Genomic DNA, 25154 nt, shown 5'->3' on the forward strand with positions numbered 1-25154 from the left:
GAGGCTGCCGCAAAGGACAGGATGGTGGTTTTATATGTGGCAAAATACTCCCAGGGGAGTAAAGACGAACAGACGGACAGACGGAGGCACATGATACCAGACAGGAGGGGGAAAGGTTGGGCAGTGGTCTCTTCTAACCAGTAAGTGGAAGCTGCATCCCACCCCCAGGTGGGGGGTGGGACAACATTGGCACAGGAGGTGGCGAGACAGGCATGAGGTGCCCATCCCTGAGGTGGGCAGCCGGGCAGGGCCCAGTCCTCGTTGGCACAATCGGCTCTCTCTGGCCCAGCTGGGGTGCTGGGGAGGGCAGGGCTGCTGGGCTAAGGGGATGCTAGGCCGAGTGACACTCAGGTCAGAGGGGGATAGGAAGGCCTCTCCTGGGGGGAGTGGAGTGGACGTGGGTAAAGAACAAGAGGCAAATACAGAGCAGCAGCAGCAGCAGCAGCAGCCAAGCCCCCCAGGGGAGATCCGTGGTCCCGAGGCAACCCCTGGGGCAGGGATCATTTCTTGGGCACCAACCCCAAGGGCCTCTCTCCTGGGGTTTTGGGGTGGGAATGAAGGAGCAGTTTTTGGTTTCAAAATGAGGCGGACCAGTGTTCCATGGGCTCCACACCCAGGTGGCACAGGGACGTGGAGGGCCCCTCTTCTGATGGCAGCAGGCAAGGGACAGTGTAGGCAAAGCTCATTCCTGGGGCAGGTAAAGGCTGAGACATGGAGGTGGGGGTGGGGTGGGGAGCGTCTCCGATTGCCCGCTCCTCAGGGTTAGGTCCTGGGTGGGCAGATGGCACTACATCTGATGCCCATCAGTTTCTACCCAGACACCTCCCCAAGGGGCTTCCTCCTACCAGACGATGCTGCCAGAAAGCTGTGGGGAGAGGGGTGGGGAGGGTTGGGCATGAGGAGGGACCCTGGGCCTGGAGTTTGGGAAGAGAACCCTCTTGGAAAAGCCTGTGGCCTCTCTCTCCAGGAAAAACCCCCTACCCTTCCCAACTACTCCAGGTGGGGAAAGGGCCACCCCATGGAGAGTCCCAAGTAGAAGGAGCTAAGGAAGTGCACCTTTTCTCTGGGAGAGAGAGGGGAGAGAGACCCCCGAGGAGGGGAAAAGGAGACACTGCAGACAGGTGGGCATCCCCCATCCACCCACCGCAGGGAGATAAAGACCTACAGCTGGAGCGGAAGGGACTCCCAAGAGCTGGGATGCTACCACCTAAAAAAAAACCAACACTGAGCAAAGGCATCTGAAAGAGAAGCGCCCCCTGGAGGTCAGATACACCCCGGCGGTGAGCGAGCTGCACCTCCCCTCCCCTGGGCTCAGAGTCCTTCCTCCCAGTGTGGCCCCGGCCTCTCAGCGGATGTACACGCCCCGCCCCCAGCCCTCCAGCTCGTTCTTGTTGCGCCCCAGCACGGGCCCCCCGCCCTCCGCGCAGTAGCGGGCCTTATTGCGGCCTCGATTCCGGTTGTCAGTCAGCTCCTCTTCATAGTCGTTTTCTTCATCCTCCCAGGATCCCTGCCGGGCGGGTGGGGTACCGCCCCCGGCGGGGTCTCCAAGCCCTGGCCCCTCGGAGGGGTCAGTCTCCATGTCCACGCACGAGTCTCCCGGCTCGGTGTAGGTAGAATTTCGGTTGCCAGAGGCGTCGGCATCAAACGTGTCTTGGCGGGACAGTGCCCGCACGGTGCCCACCCGGCCTGGTGGGTGGCTGCCGGGGTAAAGGCCTGGGGGCTGGCCCAGCTCCCCCGGGTACTCGTGCACGCTGGCATGCTCCCCGGTGGCCCGGTCCAGCGACTGGTCCCCAGAAGCAAGGTAGGGTCCCTGGTTAGCAGACAGACGGCACACACCATGCAGATCGGGCAGGGGTGAGAGAAACACAACAAGGCAATGCAGGTTAGTGTTGGCCCCGAGGCACCAACCTGGCTGAGGGAGGAGGGGGCTGGCTCTAGGCAGGGGATGGAGCCCGGCCAAGGACTCTAGAGCCCGGACCTCAGGGCATTTGCTCCTTTGTTAGGACGGAAGGGGGTGCCCCACCTTCCCAGGGCTGAGGAGGCCTGAACTCTCCCGGCTCCCATGACACAGACCCCATGACCGATTAGTCATCGCTTCCTCAACACACGTCACTAATGCTGTTTTGGGGTAAATCATCATTAACATCATTAACAGCTCATTAGTATGGCCACGTTAGTGGTCGATTGGGTTAGTCATTGCTCCAGTTTTCCAAATACACTCAGGGGATTTCAGCTCAAGCTCCCTAACCCCAGCTCCTTCCGCCCAAACCAGACCCTCATCAGAGGGTTCTAGAACCCCACACTCCCTGACCCAGGTTGAATGATGGAATTCCTCCTCTGCCCCCAGCAAAGACTCAAAGCAGCAGGATAGGAAAAGCTGATGGGTCTCCACCCCACAGGAGATGATGAGGTGGCCCCATGTCCTCAGGGCCCGATGGCCACTTCCATCACAGAGGCCACTGGGAGGGTGCACAGAGGCCTGGGTCCTAGTCCTGCCCCTTTAAGTTGGGTGATGCTAAGCAACTGACTCCCCTTCCTGTGGCCCAGTTTCTCTGTGGTGGTGTGATCGAGGTGAGAGCAGCAGTTTCCAAACTGTTCCCCTGAGATCTGGGGTGGAGTGGGAGGGCACAGAAGTGCTTCAGGGGTCCCCGTGGAGGTGAAGTGGAGGCCAAGCCACTAGCTCCCTCTGAGCAGAGCAAGGATGGCTTCTACTGAGCTTCCACATAAGACTCAGCGAACGAATTTGAAAAGCAATGGTCTAGAATGTTTTTTTTTCTGGCTCTAATGGAGAATCAAATACGTCATGATGTGATCTCAGGGATGGGCCATGGCTCCCACAGGAGGAGGGAGAGGCAGGGTGCCCACAGGAGGGCCTTTCCTGGAATCTGTTTAACTGGGAGAAGAATGGAAGGTTCAGCATCAATCACAGAAGATGCTACTTTCTGGGTCCCTTCTGAGGGGCCTCCTGTGGTTAGGGCTCTAGGGAAGGGGACAGTCGCTTTGGGTTTAAAGGCCCCTGCGTTGTGGGATTCCCTGCTCTGTTGGGTCTACAATGCTGTGACCACTACTGAGTCTAAAATGGGCATGGAGTCCAGCGAATGACTACCAGTCTTCTCCATGTTTTCTTCCAAGTCACTTGACTTACAGGACCCCCAATCAGGCCTCACACCCAAAAGCCCCCAAGGCAGCGGATGTAGTCCTATGGCACCAGGCCCAGGGAGTACCATCAGCCCGCCTCAATCCCATAAACAAACCACAAACACCAGAAGCTGCTGCTCACCACATTTTTTTTACAAAATAGAGCTCTTTCCTTCCTTCCCCATGATCCCTGTTCTCCAATTCCCGGCCATGGGCAGGAGGGGAGATGTGGGAGGAGGGGGTACCTACATGGCGTGCTCCTGCAGCTGGGGCACCGCCCCGGCCTGCTGTGAGGCCTCCAGCCCACCCCAGAAGCTGAGATTTCTCCTGAGTGAGGTGAGCACCTGTACCTGGAGGTTGGAGACAGGGGCAGGGCTGGCAGCCAGGGCTGCAGTAGCCATGGTGCGGTTCAGCAGTGGGTTAGGTGGAGTGCTGCTGGGCGGGTGTGTGGCCTTCCAATAGGCTTCCAAGTATTCCGCCAAGTGCTCACAGGCATCCTCCAATTGGTTCTCATCCAGGATGATGTCAAACATTTCCTGTGGAGGCGGGGTTAGGGGGAGGGCTAGGATGAGCCAGGCAGGACCTAGGGGTTGTGGGTATGGCCTGGGCACGGTGGGCGGAGAGCCAAGGGGTTGAAGGGCAAAGTTAAAAAGAGACTTCTGGATGTCCAGAAAGAGAAGGGGGGCTCTCAGATGGGCACTGGCAGAACCACAAAGGCTCTTGGCACCCACAGAGTCCAACTCCCTCAATCTAGATTTAAGGCTTAGACTCCCCAAAGAGAAGTGGTACTTCTGGGGCTTGAAGCCAGTCTGTGACTGCCTGCCCAGCACTCCTTCCCAGAAGTCCATCTGCACCGCTGGACCCAGCCCAGGTGTTCCTGGCCACTCTGTCTCCCGGGCAGGCCAGAGGAAACCAGAATCCAAATGCCGCCCCCCAGCCCCGGGGTCTGAGCACTCACAGGCGGACACTGCGCCAGCTTCTCCGAGGCCGCTATTTGCACATTGAGGTGTTTGGACTGCGACTTCCCTCGAGACTTGATGAGCCTCTGAAGTACCTGGTTTGGGGGGGAGAAGAGGGAATCCCAGAAATGCACCAAGTCAGAGAGGCAGGTCCTGGTTAAAGCTGGCGTGGAGCGCCAGTGTCAGGGCGAGGGGATGTTGAATGACTCTCAGCCCTGGCCACCTCTTTAGAAATCACCTCACCAGCTCTGTATCCATCCTACACACTGGCCAGCCTCTCTCCTGGGTCTCATGCCAACATGTCCTAGAAGTTCTCGTCACAGTGGCTGTCTGAAGGGCATACAGCCCCGTTCCTCTAACCTTCACAGCTTCATTGTCTAGGCCAGTGATGGCGAACCTATGACACGCGTGTCAGAGGTGACACGCAAACTCAGTTTTTTGGTTGATTTTTCTTTGTTAAATGGCATTTAAATATATAAAATAAATATCAAAAATATAAATCTTTGTTTTACTATGGTTGCAAATACCAAAAAATTTCTCTATGTGACACGGCACCAGAGTTAAGTTAGGGTTTTTCAAAATGCTGACACGCCGAGCTCAAAAGGTTCACCATCACTGCCCTAGGCCAACTTCCCCTCCATGTTAATGTTAACAACAGCCACGCTTTACGGGGCACCTGCTGCGTATTGGCACAATTTGGTACTTTTTACACGATCAATTCATTGAGTCCCGACAATAATCCCATCAGGTGGCCCCTACTATCATTTTCACTCAATCATAATAATGACAATAGCTGAAACAAACCCATAACCTTAGCTAAATGATCAAAGCTAACATCACCGATGATGCAGCAAACCAGTGTCATATGCCTCTTCATGCAATGCAATCAGGACACATGGCTTTGGTGAAAACTGAAGATGGACTGCATTCTAGATAACACTTCCTGAATCTGACAATTACACTGTGGTTAATGTCCTTGTTCTTAAGAAATACATGGTGGGATAAAGGCATACAATCCCTATAACCTACTCTCAAATCGTTATGTGTACATAATATATACATACATACATACATATATGCATAAGATAAAGTAAATGTGGCAAAACGTTGAAAATTAGTCAATCTGAAGAAAATGGAATTGCACACTTTCAATGGCTGAATTGAATGGTCCATAAATTATATCCCAATAAAGCTGTTAAAAAATTAGCAAATCCAAGTGAAGGGCATTCAAAGGATGAGAGTTCTTTGGGCTATTCTTGCAACTCTTCTGCAAATAAAAATCTTTTAAACAATAAAGTAGATATAGTGCTTAGTAGGTACCAGCCACTTTTCGTGGTTAATCCATTTATTTGATCTTCACAATCACTACCTGAGGATCCCTATTTTACACATGAGGACACTGAGGCACAGAGATGTCAGGTGACTTGCCAAAGGAGCAGGTAAGTGGCAGCCCTGGGACATAAACCCAGGCAGTCTGGACTCTCAGAGTCCCCACCTTTAACTTCAGTCAGTTGCTCGTCCATGGGGGATGGGCGTACTGGTACTTTCTAGATCACAAAGTGTTGTTGCGATCTTATTGGATCCTTTCAACCATTCCAGGAAGTATTTAGATTCATCATCCCCTTTATACTCATTAGAAATTTAGGACTCAGAAAGTTTAAGGAACGGGTGCTCAGCTCCCAGGGTGCTCTCATGAGGTAATAACAGTTACCACCCCTGGTTGCCATCATGAACTCTGGGCTCTTTATTTATTTTTTTATTATTATTATTTTAAAATATATTTTATTGACTTTTTAAGGAGAGGAAGGGAGAGGGATAGAGAGTTAGAAACATGGATGAGAGAGAAACATCGATCAGCTGCCTCCTGCATACCCCCTACTGGGGATGTGCCCACAACCAAGGTACTGGAATCAAACCTGGGACCTTTCAGTCCAGAGGCCAACGCTCTATCCACTGAGCCAAACCAGTTAGGGCAAACTCTGGGCTCTTTACATCATTACCTCAAACCCTCTCAACAATTAACACCAGGGAGGGATTATAATCCCCATTCTACAGGGGAAGAAAAGGAGGTCAGAGGCCTCAATTTCAATAAAAAATAACAACCAAAAAAAAAACCCCCGCCTTGACCGGTTTGGCTCAGTGGATAGACCGTCGGCCTGCGGACTCAAGGGTCCTGGGTTCGATTCTGGTCAAGGGCATGTGCCTTGGTTGCGGGCACATCCCCAGTGGGGGGTGTGCAGGAGGCAGCTGATTGATGTTTCTCTCTCATCGATGTTTCTAACTCTCTATCCCTCTCCCTTCCTCTCTGTAAAAAATCAATAAAATATATTTTTTAAAAAACAACAACAACAACAAAAACCCAACAAAATCTAATTAATAAGCCAACTACAGCTCGAATTTGAACCCCATGCTGTCTTCTAACTTCAAATCCTTCACCTACACTTGTCCTCCATGCGTCTCAAACCCCCACTTCTTCACCTACACTCGCCCTGCATGTTTCTCCCCCATTAACATCTAGGAGGGAAAACTAATGGAGCTGCAATATGACAAAGACGTAAATCCTACGGATTTCATCTCCATCAAGGTCCACATGAGGACAGTGCAGCAAAAAGGGCTGAAACCAAAAGGCAGGAAGGACCTCCCAGCTGTCAAGTAGCTGGGTGACACCTGGGACAACACGCACAGAATTCCAGTGTTCTGGATCAAGAGTGGGAGGTTAACCAGAGCGGAGCTAGGGGACTGGCCTGCATGACCCTAATAACAACATTTATATTAAGATCTATAGAGTATTAATAGCTAATACATGATGAGGTCCATTATACCGGAACCTTTGCTAAGTACTAAGTATTCACATTAGGTTGAATCTTCACAATATCCATGTGAGGGAGTTTTACAGAGCAGGAAAGTTAGGCTGGGGGGATTCAGCCGCATCTTTAGGAAGCAGCAGCTGGGATTTAAACAGGCAGCTGGACTCCCAAGAGCTCCTGTCCCCTCTCGGGTCCGGCCTCTGCACCCACCTTGGGAGAGGTGATCTTGATGTAAACAATGATGGGGGCCAGTGAGGTCTTGGAGAGTTGGGCCGGGTGGTTGATGGTGTCGGCGTCCAGAGCAACCAACTGAAGGGTCCGGGCCAGCTCGAAGATTCGCTCGATCTCGCTCTGAACCTCAGCTGGGGGTACATGGAGTCATGGAGAAGGGGGAATGTAAGGGAGGCAGCGGTGGATAGAACACTTCTGGAGATGCCCCCCGCTCTCCTCCCACGTCTGGCCCCAGAAAGTCTGGCCCCAGAAAGCAGGGGATGGGGGGGTTTGAAGGGGGGGCTCACCCAGGCTGGAGCGTGTGTTGGAGCGCTCAATGATGATGTGTTTGCTGGGGTTGTTGAGGACTGAGCGCTTAGCCAGGGAAATGTCCGCTGTCACCCGAGTGATGGAGATCCTGGGGGATGGGGCAAAGGGAGTCAGGGCTCAGGCGGGCTAGAATGCCCTGCCCGCTCCGCAGGCTCTAGGCCTGCCTCCTACCCCTCAGTCCGAGAGTCCCGAATGATCACTCAAGCCATCCTGCCCATCCCCAGCAGCAGAGGACTGCGGTGGCAGTGGGGACCTAGCTCCCGGGGTCTTACCTGCCATCAAACCGATGCTTCAAGAAGTCAAACAAAGCCTTCTGCATCATGTCTGTAACCTGAGGGTGGGATGTGGGGTGGGGGAGAAGTCAGGTGTTGAAAAAAGCCACTCAGCAAGAGTGGGCTGCTGGGTAGATGCACCCTCCCACGCCATTTTCTTCTTAAATTCCTGAAATGGATGGGACCCTGGGGGAAGGAGGCGTCTTCTGAGTCTGAGGAGCCTCCAATGAGCTCTCAGATTCCAATGGTTCTTCTAGGTGGTACCTCTGCGAGGACTCTTCTGGGGATTTGGGGGGAGGAACTCGGCCCTCTGAGTGGGTCTCCCTGTGGGTGGGGCCCCTCTGGGGAATTTCTCTGAAGGTCGGTAGCCCTCTGGGGAAGATACCCGGGAACGTGGGCCCTTCGGAACCTCTGGAGTCTCTTTGAGGGCCTGGGCCCCTCTGGGTCCACTCCCCGCTACGGGCTCCTACCTCATAGCCCTTGAGCGACGGTCCCACCAGGATGATGGGCCTCATGGAAGGCACCACGTCATAGGGGGGCACATGCTCTGTCTGGAGGGGAGGCAGGGAGGGGAAACCCCAGAGTGGAGATGGCATGAGCCCCTCTCCCCCAGCCTCCAGGCTCCCCATGCATCCGTTCCTCCCGCTGGTCCCAGAGCCCAGATGTGGGGATCAGGGTGAGGGCGGGGAGGGATGGCAGGGAGAACCAGGAAGGGTGGGGAAATGGGTGTTAGAAGATCCCCCTAGCTCATCCCAAAGTGTGGGGAGGGGGGACACAGAAAGCTGTGATACTCACCGATTTCTGCTTCTGTTTGGCTGGGTCCAGAGATTGCCAAGAGGGGGAGGAGGGAGAGAAGGGAGGGCACCCAGGCAGGGGCAGAGGGCAAGGAAGGAGCCAGGACAAGAGAGGGAGGGAGAGCGGGCAGACGAGGAGAGATAACAGGGCATGCGTGTTAGTGACAGACAGAGCCAGAGAGAGGGGACGGGACCCCATGCCAGGGGGAGCCAGAGGTGGCCCTGGATCAGGGCTGGGAGCCGGACTATCAGTCAGTCCAGGGGATTTGAGAATATTCAGACATACCAAGACCCTCTTTCTGGGTCTTGGAGAAGAGCTGCGAAGGCTGACAGCCCCTAATTTGTGCCCACCTCTTGCCCCAGTACAGCCAACCTGCCCATTTTAAGAGTTCTCTTAACTGTCCTGCTCTGCAGCCAGTAGACCCCCACATGCCCACCTAAGACCCATGGAGTCACCGTTCCACGCCCCCTTCACATCTGGGGTGGGGGCAAACATGGGGTATCACAGTGGCAGTGAGGGGAAAGGTCAGGTTTCATTACTACCAGGTTCTACTCCTCGTTGGGGAGGGGGGCAGCTTTCCAAGGGAAGGGGTGCTTGGATTTCAAGAACTACCCCTTCCTGTGGAGCGGGCCAGGGTAGGGTTTTGTGTGGAGATAGACACGCCTGTCCTCTGTGCCATCCCACCCCTCCTGCCTCTTCAGCAGGAAGCCCCGATCCCCGCCGCAGAATCAGGCTGCTACCACATCTGAATCCATTCCGCGCCCCCAACCCCCAAGATCTGGGCCCTGACCTCCTCCCCTCTCACAAGAACCCAGCAAGGATTACCTTCTTGAAGAAGGAGATGCGTTTGCCATGAGGTGACGGGGTGGTGACACTGCTAACACTAGTCTTGGCAGAGCCACCGGGCTCTCCAAGCTCAGCCTCCTCGTCCTCTAACTCTAGGGGGTCTAGTTCAAATGCTAAGTTAGTCATTTCGTTACCTGGACCGCAGAGTCAGGAGAGAGAGGGAGGAGGGAGGCGGCGAGGTGGGGAGGAGTGAGATGGACAGGGAGACACAAATACAGAACGCAGGGATGGGATGGGGGAAAAAGAAAGAAGAAGAGGTGAATGGAACAGGGCTGGGAGAAATGAATAGGGGGAGGGGGAGGGGGGTCAGGCAGAGAAATGGAGCTACCAAAGAAATGGGAGAGGAGAGACATGAGAGGATGGGTGCTGACTGGCCCAGCTCGTGGGGTGCCCTACTCTTCATGGAGAGGGGACCCCTGGATGTGTGTGGAGGACTCAGGAATGGGGTGCCCTGTACTGCAGGGGAAGGAAGGGGAGACCACCCCACCCGGAAGCTCCCCATGACTCCCTGGGGAGGCAGCAGCTCTTACCACTGGCAGGGGGTGTGGGGCGGCGGGTGCCCGTCACCACGTCTCCCAGGCTGGAGCTGGAGTTGTCACCTGATTTGCTGTGTGGGTAGAGAGGCAAATGGAACTGTGAGCTAAGGGGTGGGTGTGGGGGGGGGGGGGGGCGAATCTCATTCTCTCACATGCTGCCCTGCCCCCAAGATTCTCCAACCCCACGGGTGATACCACAGGCAGCTCTGTGCCCTCAGGGCCACCCTGAGGTGAGGCCAGGTCCTGGCTGAATGGCCTCTCCCGAGGTTGGCAGTGCCCCCCACACCTCCCCGCCAGACACCTGGAGCTGAGGCGGTTCTGGCGCAGCTTCTGTTCCTGCAGCAGACGCAGGCTGTCCAGCTTGACGGGGCTAGGGATGAAGCCAACCTCACAGCCCTCCTTTACCAGTCGCCCGATCCACCAGTCATTATTGTATTTCTGCAAACAACGGCAGGTGGGGTGGGAGAGACCAAGAGGGAGATTGGAGGTGCAGCCACCCTGCGGGGGAAACTACCCTCGGAGTTGCCTACCCCGCCCAGGGGGTGGCCCCCTCAAAGAGCCCCACCCCTGGCTCCAGCCTCTGAGGACAGCCCCAATTTTCAGGACCACTCCAGGACCAGCATCCTCTTGGGCCACGGATCACCCTGCCCCCAGCACATCCCCGTTCCGAGAGTCCTTCTTCCCCACGTGTCCGTCCTGCCCTGGAAAGGCGGGAAGAGAAGCACACGCTGGCACCTACGCGTGCCTGGCAAGCTGCCGCTCCACTTACAGGCCTCACCACAATCCTGCCCAACAACCTTGTGGCCTGGGCATGACCACCCCGTTTCACCAATGAGGAATCAGAGGCTCAGAGAGGTGGAAAGATTTGTCTAAGGTGGCACAGCAGCCTCAGCCCAGCTCTGCTTGGCTCAGAAGTCTTTCTCCAGATGCCCCTCCCCTGGTACCCCCTACCCTCCAGATGCCAAGTGCTCTCTCCACCTCTTTGATGTGCAGGAAGTCCTTGGGCTCGAAGGTGATGGCCACTCCCTGCACAGGCACCTCATCCCCTGGAGATGGGTTGTAGCCGACATTCGTCCGAACAGCAAATGCCACCGGCTTGGTCTAGAGGAGGCGCACAGGGAGGGTGACAACCAGAGGGTTAGACCATAATGTAAAAACGTACAACTTCTTGACTGGGGTGTTGATTATGTGGAGGTTTGTATCATAAATTATTCATTAAAAGCTTTACCGAATGGTTTGGTAGGGTTTTTGCATATATGTTAAATTTCACAATAAAAAAGAAAGCAAAAAGTAGAACTCAGCCCTCTCAGGGTGGAGGGGGACACTGGGGAGTGATAAGTATTAGGGGTGGGGGAAGCCCAGAACGACACCCAAAAGGAATAATAATAATCTATAATAATAAAAGCATAATATGCTAATTAGACCAGACAGCCGAACGACCTTCCGGACAAAGCCAGGGCTGCGAGAGCTGAGCCCCTTGCATGAATTTCATGCATCGGGCCTCTAGTAATAATAATAAGCTACTGTTTAGTGTGCCAGGTACTGTGTTACATGTTTCACATGCATTACCTCATTTATTTATCACAAAAATCCTAAGAAGTATTATTATCTTCACTTTAATGAACGAGGAGACTAAAGTTCAGAAAGGTTAAGTGACTTGCCTAGGATCACTGTACAGTTAGTAAGAGCAGCCCAGGAAGTTTGACTCCAGAAAGAAGTGTAAATTTTTAGCACTTCTCAAGCTCCTATTATGTGTGGAAACAGTATTAGACACATTATACCAGGGGTCCTCAAACTTTTTAAACAGGGGGCCAGTTCACTGTCCCTCAGACCGTTGGAGGACCGGACTATAGTTTAAAAAAAACTATGAACAAATTCCTATGCACACTGCACATATCTTATTTTGAAGTAAAAAAACAAAACGGGAACAAATACAATATTTGTATTTGCATGTGGCCCGCGGGCCGTAGTTTGAGGACCCCTGCATTATACTGTATAAACAGGCAGTATTCTAGCCCACATTTTATAGGTGAAAGACAAAGGCCCACTGAGGCCCAAGGGTATACCAGCTAGAAAGCGGCTGGGCCAAGACTTGACCCAGGGTCTTTCTAGGCTGTCTCTAAAGCCAGGCGGGGGGTGGGGGGGTGGGTGGGACAGCACAGCCCCTCCCTTCTTTCTCACCTTGGCTTTCTCAAGCTGGGCTAACGCCTGGCGCTCTGCCTCCTTCCTTAAGGCTTCTCGGTCCTCTTCCAGAGACACATCAGAGTCGGATGGACGGCTGGTGTAGGACTCCGCTGAGCCCTGAAAAGACAGGGCCAGCTCAGGGCCAACACTGCATCCCCAGCTCCTGGGCCTCAGAAGGCATGGAGATGCCACCCATCATGGATGCCTCAAGCCCCAGGCAGCCCAGCACGATGCCATGGCGCTAGAAGAAGGTGGTATTAGAAGGGACTGAGGTTCGCAGGCCCACAAGAAAGGTGTGGCCCTAGAAAGGGTGACGGCAGCCAGCCAGGGGTTAAGGCAGGTCCAAGGACAGCTGCTCGGGCCGGGAGGGGCGGGAACCTGATAGGGGCAGCGCAATAGAGGAGTGCCAGGGGACGAATCTCCCCACCCTGCTCCTCGTTCCTTCCCCTCCCCTCAGCACCAGCCGAGACAGACTCAGCAGAAGCCCAGTGGGTCCTTCCAGGGACTGTAGCCACCAGCATAGGCCTGAGCTTTCTGCACTGTTGGCAGTGGGCAGCCTGCTCTGTATGACGGGGCCGCCAAAAGTTCCGCTGTCTTGTGCTCAAGGGTGAGGGAAGACAGAATCCTACCTCCCCTGGCAGAACCAGGGGAGCCCCAACCCTGAGGCTCTCAGAAGATACAAAAGAAAGTCCAAGATTCCTGAGATGGTGCAGGCAGCAGAGGCCAGTGAAGAGCAGAACATGGGGCAGGCCTTTCCTTACTGCCAGAGCTGCAGCTGCCAGGGGTAAGGCCGGCTCAGAAGTGGGGGTGCGCCAGGACCACATCGACCATCCCAGAGCATAACTCCTTCAGCGATGCAGGCACATGTGTAAGACACGAATAGTCCAGACACGCAGTGTGAATGAACACGCTTACTCCTGGGGACGCTTGGATGTGCAACTTCAGGTCCATTTAGGAGGGTGTGTGCTATCGTATGTGCTGGATGTCATGACTGAATGCAAGCAGGTATCCATGAGCACATACAGGGGGCACCCTAGGTGTCAGTGTCCCTGAGGGTGTGCAGCACCTGAGGCCAGGAGCCAGGAGGCGTGGATTTGTGTGTCTGAGCAGCGGTGCTGTTGCTACAAGGGGTGGGAGGTGACGTGGGTAAGAACAGGACTGAGGAGGTGTGGGGGGTTTTTGTTCCTGAGGGCACGAAAGGGTCACTTGTCCAGAAATGCCCATTAGCTTGGTATGGAGGGGACCTGAGGAGAGAAGACACAGTCCCACCTCCCTCAGAGGGCCCTGGTCATTAGCTAGTGCAGCTGTCCATCCTCTTCCCAGCCAAATCATGAAAATGGGAGAGTCGTGAGGGGACAGGTTGGAGGTGGGGGGTGAAGTCACTAACAGAAGCTGGAAAAGAGACGTAAAGGAAGGAGAATGGAAACCAGTTCGACTACCACTCTTCACCCCTCCCGACGGGAGCACTCAGAGTCAGGGAGACAGATGCACAGAGAGCCAGAGAGAGTGACAGAGAGGCACCTACTGACCGACACACACATGCACACGCGTTCACGCACATGCACGCACACAGACATGGCAGGAATGGCAGGAGACAGGGAAACAGTGAGGAGGCAGAGAGGCAGGCTTCCTTGAGGGGCTGCTCCCACCCTGCCCCCCATCCCCAGCTCACCACCACGAGGGTCCGGCTGGGCGCCTCCATCACAGCGCCCTCAGTGCCTGGCCCCGCTGGCCTAGGAGGTGGCCCAAACTGCCCGCTCCCCCAGGGGGCTCAGATTACAAGCAGAGTTGCTACATGTGCAAAGTGCTAGGGTATATTTAGCTCAGAGATGTGGCAAGGACTGCCCCCCCCCCACTCCCTGCCACCTACTGGGGGTCAGGACTAGGGAGATGAGAGGAGAAAGGATTAGAGACTGGGGTCTGACAACCTGGGTTACCAAACACTGAGGGAACCAAGTCCTTTTTCTGTCAAGAGGGGTTACACTGACAGCACAGCATCATGCTTCCTAGCCCGGTCCTAGCCCAGTCCTGCAACAGGAGGGATGAAGGAGAGACTGAGGAAAGGACTTCCTGTTTGTGCACTTAAGAGATGCTAGGATGAAGGGTGCCTTTCCTGGGCTCACATGTGCCAAGTGCTGGGGAAAGAGGAATCAAAAAGAAGGGCCTCACTCCAACCTGTGGTGGATCTGCCTGGTACCATCCTCCCTCTCCTGGTCCAAGAGGGGGCTTGACCTCCAGAGGGCCCTTCCTCCCAACTACCCCTGCCCTCAGATGCCCCGCCCACTTCCTCTTCAACATACTCCTTTCCTTGTCTGATCCCAAGCCCCTCTCCCTTTTTTGTTGAGATGCTCTGTAGTCATAGCAACCGCTTGCTTCTCCCTGAGCCTGAGATGGCCTGGGGTTGAGACTTAGAACAGAGATGAGAACGGCGTCCTCCTGACTGAGCACAGAAGACCCCAGAAAGCTCTTCAGTGACCCTGCCTTCAGTCAGGGGTGCTGGGCTAAAGTCCTTTCTCAAATCAACTCCCTCCTGCCAGTACCCCACCTCCTTCAACACACGTTCTCTCTGCATATTAAAGAACAGTCACATCTGGATATGAGGAGCGCCTTTCCCTGACCCACACCTGACCAGGGCTCCAGGGACTCAAATGTCCTGGCTCCTCATTTCTTAGGACTTGCCTCTACCCAACGCTGTCACAGATTCTGGGGGAGGACGTGGAAGCAGACAGCCGGCAGGGGGAGTGGGTGACAGCCTGAAGCAAGCTAGGAGGCAAGCCAGGCTGTCCCTGAATGAGATGACGCAGGCAGGCAACAGGGGTTGGTGCCTGGTGCTGGGGGAGGGGCTGGGCGGGGGCTGAGGGCGTGGTTACAGCTGACAGTACAGGCAGGAGAGGTCATGGGGTGTCAGCATGATGGGTGGTTCCAGGCAGGCGACAAATGGCATGGGGGAGGGTGCCTGGAGAAAGTCTCAGACCCAGCTCACCAAAGCCGGGTTCCAGCAGCTAGCCACCTCCCTCCTCTCGGCCCAGCACCCCCATTACCTGGCGCACAAAGCTGTTGGATGTGGTATCCGAGGATGTGCTCCCGTCCGACCTTTTGAACCGTCCTTTCCTCTTGCTGTATTTGCCCTGGAGGAGCCAGGAAGGGACAAGAGTGGAATCAGAAAGGCCCCTTCCCAGCCCTTACCCTATCCGGCCGGCACTACAGCGGAGCCTTGGAAATATCATTCCCTGATCTGAACAGCCCCCTATATTCTTCCTGAGATGGTACAGCCCGAAGGGGAGGGAGGGCTCAGACCACAGCCATGGGGTCGGGGGACAGTGCAAGAGAGCCCTCAAACTAAGCCAGAGAGGCTGGGAAGGGGAAGGCACTGAGGAACTGGAGGCTCATTAGGCAGCAAAGCTAATTACGATGCTGGGCAGGCTGCAGAGGCCTGGAGGGAAGGGAGAAGCCGCCTGCAGTGCTGGGGTGGTGGTGGTGGTGGTGGTGAAGAAACCTGGGGGAAGTCCCTCTCCCGCTCCCCCTCAGCTGGAGGGGAGCAGGCTGAGTGTGCCTGTGGCCCCTAGAGAGAAGAGGAACTGCCAATTGCCAATAGGGCCCCGCTTGGCTTTTCTTGTGCCCAACTCTTGCTTTCCTTTTTTGCAGAGCGGGGAGGGGAGGGGCAGCTTTCAGCCCTAGGAGACCCCACACTAGATTTCCAGGGAGGGGGTGAGGTGTGTGGTAAGTAAACTTCTAACCCTGGCCCACTGTCATGGGGCATATTTAAGCTCAGCACCCCCTACCCTGGCAGGACTTTTTCTCAGGCCTCACCTCTCCCCAAGGGGGCAAGAGGGATCGAGCACCCTCCCACTAACCCCCAGCTGCCACTGCCAACATCCTGTCCCCATGGTACCCACCAGGCTGCATTGATCTAAATGCCCCTTGGCCCTGCCCCAAGATGAGCCTAGGAGACAGCTCCCACAAGCCCCTGGGGTAGGCTGGCTCAGTCTCACTGAGGAGGCTCCTGTCTTGGCTGGAGTGGACACTGCCTGACCACTCAAATAGCCGCACATCCAGCTATGTCCAGGCCTCCTGAAAGGGGCTTCTTTTTAGCCCTCCCCAACTCACACACACACACACGGACCCCAGGCCAGGCCAGGCCAGAGGAGGGGGTCATGATGAATGAGGGTTTAGGCCCTCCAAGCTCGTGCCCCCAGCCTGCATCCTAGAGTTTCTTTACCAAAGAAGGTACCTAAGCCATGACCAGAGTAGGATCTCTGGTTCCTTGGGCCTAAGTACCAGGAGGAGGATGAATAGATGGCAAAGAAGGGCACCTGGGAACCCCAGAATCCTCCCTCCTATACCCCTCTTTAAACCAGACATACACCCTACCTCTGGAATTGGGGATCCCTACAAACTTAAGAGGATCACCCAGGAAGCTCGGACTCGCTCTCACACCACCACCCCAGGCTGGGAAAAGGGAGTGGCACCCAGAGGACAAGGGACAGCTGAAAGAAAGGCCAGTCAGCTGCCTCGCAGGCTCCAAGGGGCCGGGGGTGGAGGAGGAAGGTATTTTTAGGTCTGGCCTGACCCCCGCCACACACACATGCAGATTAACCACATGATCAGGGCGGTTACAGTTGCTCCACTCCGGCCACAGCCAGAAAAGAGTTAATGCCATCCCGGCCTTGGGGTGTTGCCAGATTAGAGAAGGACATGCCCAGAGGAACCAGCCCAGACCTTGCTCGTCATGCACGGGCACCCACCACACCCAAGAACGCCCCTTCCTCGGAGTCACCCGTGGGCACAGCTATGTGTTCGCGGGGGCGGGGCAGCAGCCCTCCTCCCCCAGGTAACACAGCTTCTTCCCCTCCAGGACAGCGAGTTGGCATCCATCCAACTTTCCAAACTTTGGAGGCATTTTTCCGGGGCTGAGGGGGGAGGGGAGGACTGGCGGAGAGCGAGAACGTGGGTGTTGGGGGCGAGGAGCTGGTCCAATAGAGGGGTGTAGCTGACGTGGCCGGAATGCGAGCCTGGCCCCTTCCCCACGCTCCAGGGCCGCGGTCTGCGGCTCCGAAGGCCTGCTGGCGCCGCCCTCTGACTAGCGCCTCGGCCATCGCCCCGAGCCACCCCCGCCCCACCCACCCCCGCCCGGCGCCCAAGAGCGTGCTCTGCGTCGCCCCCTTGGCCTGAGCTCGCTCTCCAGCCTCCCTCCACCCCGGGATCCCCCCGCCGGCACCCCCACTCTCAGCCCACGGGAACCTGTCCCCGAGCGGCAGGGACACGAGGAAGCGAGGGTGACAGGCGCTCCGCCTGCCTCCTCCGGCTCCGCAAAACCGCAGCCCCATTCCGGGCCAAGCGCCCATCCATCATGAACCCGCAGGGACTGGGGGCGAGCAGGCGCCCCGCTCCCCTCCGCGCCGAGCTGATAGCCCCTGCCTCCCCACGGTCCCTCCGGCCAGCCTCTGCGCCTCACCTGTGGTGGGCTGGGGTCGAAGACCTCCATGGGGATCTCCTGGGAGGGTGGGTAAGGGCCCCGCGACATGCTGGTCTTCTGGACCATGGAGAGGAGCCTCCCCTCCGGCCGCCGGCCCGGCCCCGCCGGGCGCCCTCAGCGCACGAGAGGCCGGAGGAACCGAGAGCCGCGCCGCGCAGCCAGCACCGGATCCAGCCACCTGGCCCTGCCTGCGGCTGCCCTCTTCCTGCCGTCCCTCCCTCCTCCCGCTCGCTCCTCTGCCGCCGCCGCCGCCGCCTCCGCCCCTGAAGGCTCAGCATCTCCCCCCGCCCCTCCGCCCGCCCCGGCCCCGCCCCCCGCAGCCCCTCCGCGGGCTCCGCGCGGACAATGGCGGGGCGGCTGGAGGGAAGCGCGCCCCTCCCGGCCCCGGGGCAGAGCGCGCGCTGGCCTCGGACCGGCCCGGGTGAAGGCGGCCCACGCTGCGGGGGCAGGGGTGGGGGTTAGAAACTCGCCAGAGGGTTGGGGGCCGGGGGTGGCGGTCTGCCAGGGATGCCAAGCGCTAATGGAGGTGTAACGCGGCTTAGCGTGGCTGGCACCGCGCCCCCTCTTCCGTCCCAAACCGCTGTTCCTGGCTGGTCTCCCCATTCCAGCTTGGGCCACCGGAACGTCTCGGTCCCGGGGACCGGCTTTAACTGCTTTCTCCCCTGTGTGAGCCCAGGTCCCCTTGAACCAAAGTCCCCTCCCCGCCTCTAACTCTGGGCTGGCCGGCGGGGGCTGAGGCTGGAGTGGGGAGGGTGTCCAAAGGGAGTCCCAGCTGAGCACACGAAATCCCAGGGACCCAGGAGTCCTTCTGTCCTGACTGCTAGTATCCCAGGCCCTTCCAAAAGGCCGGGATGGGAGCTGGGTGAGGTCCGTGTACTTTGGAAGAGAGAAGAAAAAGGACGAAGAAATGAGCGGAGAGGAGAGACTGGCTAAAATCAGATCTAATGACCATTGACTTAGGATTGCTCCCTCTTCATCCTTATTTGGGGACAAATATCCAAGGCCTGGACTCCACTTACCATGCATGATCTTCGGAGAGAGAAGGGGTAGGGGATTCTGGCAAGAGACCTTGGTGCCAATTTGGCTCAGGCCCCTTCTGGTCATGTGGCCCCGGACAAATCACTACACCTTTTCTGTAAAATGGGGTTGCCAGTACTGTGGTATCTTGGTCGCCTGGGATTATTGGGAGGATGAGGGAAAATGAAATTAAAAGATGGATTGCTGGGGCCTTTGGAGATGTTGTAAGGTGCTGTGTAGGGGTCAGTCGTGACAGGAGGACCTGTTATCTCCCTAATCTACCCCTCCCGCTGTTCCACAAAGAGGAGAGGTGAGAAGAAGAATGGAGATTTGCCCAGGTTTAGTGACCCTAATATAAGGCCGGCCTGCAACAAGTAGATGGCCAGCCTACATTGTTTTTCTGATCACATCGCTTTGAGAGAGATTGCAGCTGAAACCCATTAGCATTGTCCTATGAGCAGATCCAATCCGGAGCAGGGTCTCCGTCGGCCCTTTAGGCACAAGAGAGCCTGGCATGACAGAAGGCGTGGGTTTTGCAGTCAAAGACCTGGATTTTCCATTTCCGTTACCTCACTTAGCTGTAACATGACAATGACACTAATTGTGTTGTGAGAAAGTGGCATAAATTTTGCTCCTGTTTCTCCCTTTTTGACACGAGCTCTGTTTAGCAGCCAGGAAAATTCAGATAGAGATGGGGTAATCAGGTGGAGCCAGCACTCAGATCGAGGTTTCTTGGACCCCAGAATATTCTCCTTGGGTTTTTGCACTGGGTACGCCAGACCAGGAGGGAAGAACTATGGGTTGTGCGGTCATTCGAATTGTTTTTAAACTTTCACAGCTATGCATTCACTCAGCCAAAATATTATTTCTCAAGTATTTACTATGCTCTAAGCTCTAAACCTGCTGTAATGCAGTGTAAGCCAAACCATTTTCCTACGATCAAGAAGCTTGTCTTAAAGCTTCCCTTTGCGAGTTGCAAACATTAACTCACGTGATTTTCACAACTGGATTACGGAAATATTACATAGGAGAAAGCTGAGGCTCTAAGAGATTAAGAACCACAGTGGTGCAAAAACAAGCTAACGTCTCTGGTGACCTATTCTGCACTCCAGGGGCTCCCGATCTACGGAGAAAATGAATAAAAAGGTGGCTTTTGCCTAATATCTGCCCTATTATTTTCTTCCGCTTCATTCACTAATGTGGTCCCCCCGCTAATAAAACATCTTCCCAGAGAATACAGGGTGCCTGTAAGGACTGGGCCACTCTAGCAAAATCCCCTACCGCGCCTGCGCATTCCAGCTGACATCCGGCTCCCACTCACCACGTGATCCGGCTGCGCGTGCGTAGCTGGAAGTCGGACTATACCACTTTGCCTTACCAAAGGGGTATATTTTCTATGTTTTTAGGTTTAAAACGATTCCCGATATCACGCTCCTATCATCTCTGGTATTGACACTCGATGTAAGTAAGTTTAGGATGGCGGAAGATGAAAGGACAAGAGGGGAATACGGCTGGAAGCGGAGCGGGGGGTGGCCTCTCCCCTTCACAGATAATGGGAGGAGCCGGGGCGGAGTGAGTCTTTCCTTTCGCCGCTGCGGCAGCAGCCATGAGGTGAGTGCTCGCGGGTCTCCGGCCTGGGGTGATCCCGGCTGCCGGGGACGGCGGGGCGCGGGGCCGTGGCCCCCGATGGGAGAGATGAGGTGGAGGCGGCCCTGACGCGGCGGGTCCCCGAGTTTGGGGTCGGCCGGCCCGGCACCCTAGGCCCCGGCCTGGAGGGGTTGGGCTGGCGGAGCGTCCCGAGAACTGCAGGCCGCGGAAGGCGGGGCGCCGCGCCGCACGCGGATCGGGGGCGACCCACGCGGGCGGAGGGACGGTCGCGGCGGTGGCTAGGCCCTGGCCTCCATGCTCGCGGGGCGCTCCTGCATCCGAGCCGATCTCCGCGCCCATGAGATTGGGTCCCAGGCCTCCCGGCTGCCAACATGGGCGGAAGCCTAGCGCCTCCCTAGACCGCCCATGAGAAAACTAAGGGCAGCTGAATCCCGCTTCTTGCTGTGATGAGACGAAGGAAACGAGCCCAGGAAGCAAGGGACTAGACTAGCACATCAGGTCTAAAACACTTGTTTTTAGAGCTGAATACCAGGACGGGCAGAAGCCCCCTCTTCATCCTGATTTCACCCGTTCTCATTCGCCAGAGGGGAGAGGGAATGATACAGGGAAGATCTGGGGGTGTGATGGCAAAAGTCTTAGGGGAGGAGATGTGTTTGCCCCTAACACTTGTCTGCGCGTGCGCATCCACTTCCCCGTGGGTTAGGCTTCACCGCCTTGGAAGACCTGGGAGGGCAGATGTGCGGGGATTCTCGTTCCTTCCTAGCAGTGGCTCCCAGGGCCTGACCGTGCTTTCTTTCCGCTTGCCGCAGCATGCTCAGGCTTCAGAAGAGGCTTGCCTCCAGCGTCCTCCGCTGTGGCAAAAAGAAGGTCTGGTTGGACCCCAATGAGACCAATGAAATCGCCAACGCCAACTCCCGTGAGTTCTTGGGTCTATGTTCCTCCCTCACCCTACCCCTCACTCATTCTTCATGAGACGGAAGACGACACAGTCATGTTGACTTTATAGTCTGCGAGGTCTACCAAAATGGAGGGATCACAGAAATAATGGAGATGCCAGAGTTTTTATTCCGGCCATTCGCCAAAATGGCAGGCTACAGATCAATGGACAAACTGTTAATAGAAAAAAAAATTTTTTTTTTAATTAAAAAGTAAAAGAGCTAGGATTTCGTTTTAGCTCTTCCTAGAAAAAAAACACCACAAGTGGATGGAACCACCCAGTGTTACATTAATGACTATTCTTAGAGTGGATTCTCTATTTTGTAGCTCTGTGAAGGATTTATGAAGAGAGTAGAGGCACTGGGGGGTAGAAATGACCAAGGAAATAATGATGTGGGAAGACCTGGGGCCTCAAACTGAAGAGATCCTGTTGGCATATTCGAGGCAAATAGATGTCATTCCTACAGAGAGCATCATACCACAATACTTCCATATACTATTACAGGGAAAAAAGTATTCGATGACAATTGTAAGGCACTTTATTTGGGATCATTGTGATAGGTACAGGAACCACTGCAAATGGGCTTTGACAGTGGGGGAAGGAGATTGGGCTCAAATACAAATACAGCGTGGGCAGGCAGTTTATAGCTAAGGCAGGCACACAGTGTAGAGGGTCAGTGGATGGGAAGTTACCAAGAGGGAGTGGAGGTAACAAGGATTTTGGTTAAATGGACCTAGCAGGATTCTTACTGAAGACGAGCCAGAGTGATGAGACATCACCTGGGACGTGGTGATGGCTATTTTGAGTATGCTACAAAATGCCTAAAAGTGGGGGGAAGTTTTGAGATCACTGGGCTGGGGGTGTACCCAGTGTCCATGGCCTGTCCTATTTAAGCTCTGGGTTATGTCTTGTATTCTTGGAGCAGGGCCCTATCTGACTGACCAGGTACATGATGTTTTCCCAGGGCAGCAGATTCGAAAGCTGATCAAAGATGGGCTGATCATCCGGAAGCCTGTGACTGTCCATTCCCGGGCTCGATGCCGGAAAAACACCTTGGCCCGCAGGAAGGGCAGGCATATGGGCATAGGTTAGTGCATTCTTCTTCCTCTGAGACTTAAGAAATGATGGATGTTTAAGTCTAGACTGAAATATATTTCGGATCTTTTCCTTCCCGGTCTGTCTAATCTTGAGCCCTTTTCTTACTCTGATATTTGATGTGCTTTCTCTGCAAATCAGAAAGTATGGCGCTAGCGTCGAAATTGAAAGTACAGTATTGGTAGAAAGAGGTCACATTTCTTGAGCACCTACCCTATGCCAAGGATTCTACTTGGTACTTGAAAATGTCCAATAAATTCTAAAACCACTTTCAAAAAGGGTCAGGATGATTTAGGGAGATGAAGGTCACACCACCCTTAAAGCCCCTTCCAGCTGACCATGCTGCCTTGGTGCGTGCCCATCATATCCACATTCTGTGCAAAACATATGGGGAAGAATTGCCTTCTTTATGCTTCCTTTAAAATTTAATAAGTGAAAGAAATAAAATATTTGGGATCATCTGTAAAATGGAAATGTTACTTAAAATGATAGCATTTGGCACATGACCTAGTAAATTATAAAGGTTTTCACAAGGTGGAAGTTGGTGGCTATCATTATGACCAGTCAGCTGGCTTGAATAACGCCCTGGAGATCTAAATGCACGAGAGTGGACCTAACTCATCTGCCTGCAGGTAAGCGAAAGGGTACCGCCAATGCTCGGATGCCTGAGAAGGTGACCTGGATGAGGAGGATGAGGATTCTTCGCCGGCTACTCAGAAGATACCGTGAATCTAAGAAGATCGACCGCCACATGTAAGCATGTCTTCCTCTTGGGCCCACCAAGACCCATTTGCTGCTCTGATGGCTTGTTCTTTGTGCAGACACAATTCTAGCTCATTGGCCTTGGCTAGGGAGCTATGTGTGTTGAGTAAGCTTAGAAAATTCTTTCATTCTATCCTACTTTGTTTGTTTGTTTGTTTTTTGTTGTTGTTGTTTTTAGAGGGGTTTGGGGAACAGACATCAATGTGTTGTTCCACTTAGTTATACATTCATTGGTTGACCTCTATATGTGCCCCGACTGGGGATGGGGATAGAACCCGCAACATTGACGTATTGGAGCGACACGAACCAACTGAGCTACTCAGCCAGGGCTAGCTGTTTTTCTTCTCATCCCACCCCCATACATCATCTGGGTAGTCAAAGTATTGAATTATCTGCCAGACGAGCTCTTCTGGCCAGAAAGTTTTGGTTTGGGGGAAAGTAGTTCATCAGCAACAGAAGAGAGGAAAGGAACCCTACACGCTTTAGGGACTTGGTGTGGAGGGGCCAACCTCTGATCCCATCACTGGCTAGAACCACTTGCTCCCTACATCCTGCAGGTACCACAGCCTGTACCTGAAAGTGAAGGGTAACGTGTTCAAAAACAAGCGGATTCTCATGGAACACATCCACAAGCTGAAGGCAGACAAGGCTCGCAAGAAGCTTCTGGCGTAAGTTTCTTCAGGAATCGGCCTCTGTGTCATGGGGCAGGTTCTTTGACTTTTATTATTACAGGTGTTCCTCTGAGACGGGCGGGGTAGGGACTAGGTTAGTTGAAGTGGGAGTTCTTCATAGTGAGAACGGCATGTGCTTCCGTCTCCCAGCAGCCTCTCTGTTCTCAAACTGACCCATCTTTTCCATTTCTCAGTGACCAGGCCGAGGCCCGCAGGTCTAAGACCAAGGAAGCCCGCAAACGCCGTGAAGAGCGGCTCCAGGCCAAGAAGGAGGAGATCATCAAGACTCTGTCCAAGGAGGAAGAGACCAAGAAATAAAGCTTCCCCTCTCTTCCCTGTACATCGTGGCCTTGGCAATTCCATGGTTCAGTCATTTAATAAAAGCAGCCTTCATCTACCTCTCTGCTTCTTCCAAAGTTACTGATTGTGGGTCTTCACTTATTTATGTATTTATTTAGAGAGGGAGAGAAGGAGAAACGTTGTTTTGTTCCCCTTGTTTATGCCTTGATTGGTTGGTTCTTGTATATGCCCTGACCGGGGCTTGAACCCAAAACCTTGGTATATCAGGACAACACTAATCAACTGAGCTACCTGGCCAGGGCGGGTCTTCACTATTCAGGGGGCCAGAATGACCACACTGAGGACAGATATAGGCCCTTCCAAGGTCGCTGTTACATCTCTTGACCTCTCCATCCAGGATAGAGGGGATTTGTGTGTGTTTTACCTTGTTTTCGTGGGGTGTAGAGCCACTTTGCAGGGAGGGAAAGAATGGCCTCTACCCAAGCCTCCAAAATACTGTGCTTCAGAAATGCTTTCATAGCAGAGCATGGGTGGCACCTTAAAAGTGGTCTCAAATGTTGGTTGTGAACCAATAGTTGTCACATAGTATTAAAAATAACAGCAAATATAGTGCTTACACTTCTCAACTGGGCACTGAGGTCCAAGGTTGAAAGCTGCCCTATAACATCAGTCCAGAAGTTACACCTGGACTTCCCTAAACAGCTGTACTGAGGTGTAACAAGCTGTCACCGAGCATCACAATTTCTAAGTCGGTATACATTCCTGTCCTATCACGTTTTGGGGGGTGGGGCTTATACCCGTCACTTAGGGGATAAAAGAAAAGGCTTTTTCTCAGAAATCGGAAAAAGGCACATGACATACAAAAGCTTGTCAGTCATTGTGAGTTGCTTAGTGAATTGTAGCCCCTTTTACAAATAGGAAGTTTTATTTTGCAACTATTACTGGGGGTAATAACTGCCAGTTTTACAAGAAAATAACTGAGAGCCCAGAACTTTAACATTGATTCTAGTCTTTGCAACATTTTCAAGTAGGGTTGTTACTGTCTCTGTTTTGCAGACATTTGGATTCACACAAAAAAGGCTAATACAGTGTTGGGGTGGGAAAAGTGGGTTGAAGATATTTAGGAAGTGAAACAGCTTCGTATACATTGATTGTGGGGGCTGAGGAAGAAGTCTGGGGTGGTCCCAAGGCCTTGAGCTTTGGAGGACTGG

At 54.4% G+C, this 25154-nt stretch overlaps 2 protein-coding genes across 5 annotated transcripts; one reads left to right on the forward strand and one right to left on the reverse strand.

Moving 5' to 3' along the window:
- Positions 1–10: 10 nt before the first annotated feature.
- Positions 11–17789, reverse strand: CACNB1 (calcium voltage-gated channel auxiliary subunit beta 1). 4 transcript variants are annotated; one of them, XM_070394423.1, is made up of 14 exons: positions 17533–17789; positions 15119–15205; positions 12075–12194; positions 10872–10994; positions 10195–10331; positions 9888–9964; positions 9337–9491; positions 8187–8267; positions 7717–7775; positions 7423–7532; positions 7115–7266; positions 4097–4192; positions 3489–3674; positions 11–1810 (listed from the first exon to the last, which is right to left on the reverse strand). In XM_070394423.1, exons 1-14 carry the CDS (start codon positions 17617–17619, stop codon positions 1346–1348), a joined length of 1935 nt encoding a protein of 644 aa, XP_070250524.1. In that variant the 5' UTR covers positions 17620–17789; the 3' UTR covers positions 11–1345. The 4 variants fall into 4 exon arrangements, with proteins under 4 accessions (XP_070250524.1, XP_070250525.1, XP_070250526.1 ...); XM_070394424.1 differs by lacking the exon at positions 9337–9491 and adding an exon at positions 8512–8531 and having other exon boundaries at positions 17533–17788; XM_070394425.1 differs by lacking the exons at positions 15119–15205; positions 17533–17789 and adding an exon at positions 10459–10594 and having other exon boundaries at positions 12075–12165.
- A 2337-nt stretch (positions 17790–20126) lies between these two features.
- On the forward strand, positions 20127–24041 carry RPL19 (ribosomal protein L19). Its single transcript, XM_070394434.1, has 6 exons — positions 20127–20181; positions 20988–21094; positions 22080–22202; positions 22843–22963; positions 23530–23640; positions 23838–24041. Exons 1-6 carry the CDS (start codon positions 20177–20179, stop codon positions 23959–23961), a joined length of 591 nt encoding a protein of 196 aa, XP_070250535.1. The 5' UTR covers positions 20127–20176; the 3' UTR covers positions 23962–24041.
- The last annotated feature ends 1113 nt before the right edge of the window (positions 24042–25154 follow it).

Source organism: Myotis yumanensis, unplaced genomic scaffold (genome assembly GCF_028538775.1).
Source record: "Myotis yumanensis isolate MYYU_CA2020_CCGP unplaced genomic scaffold, mMyoYum1.0.hap1 SCAF_16, whole genome shotgun sequence".
NCBI lineage: Eukaryota > Metazoa > Chordata > Mammalia > Chiroptera > Vespertilionidae > Myotis > Myotis yumanensis.

Excerpts from the sequence above, each read along its gene's own strand:
- CACNB1 (XM_070394423.1), bottom strand. The coding sequence starts at position 17,619 with ATGGTCCAGAAGACCAGCATGTCGCGGGGCCCTTACCCACCCTCCCAG. Across the intron at positions 9,492-9,887 it reads CCCCACACCCCCTGCCAGTG|GTAACGAAATGACTAACTTA; the intron begins GTAAGAGCTGCT and ends TCTGCGGTCCAG. Across the intron at positions 1,811-3,488 it reads CCCCTGTCTCCAACCTCCAG|GGACCCTACCTTGCTTCTGG; the intron begins GTACAGGTGCTC and ends TCTGCTAACCAG.
- RPL19 (XM_070394434.1), top strand. Across the intron at positions 22,964-23,529 it reads AAGAAGATCGACCGCCACAT|GTACCACAGCCTGTACCTGA; the intron begins GTAAGCATGTCT and ends TACATCCTGCAG. Across the intron at positions 23,641-23,837 it reads GCTCGCAAGAAGCTTCTGGC|TGACCAGGCCGAGGCCCGCA; the intron begins GTAAGTTTCTTC and ends TCCATTTCTCAG.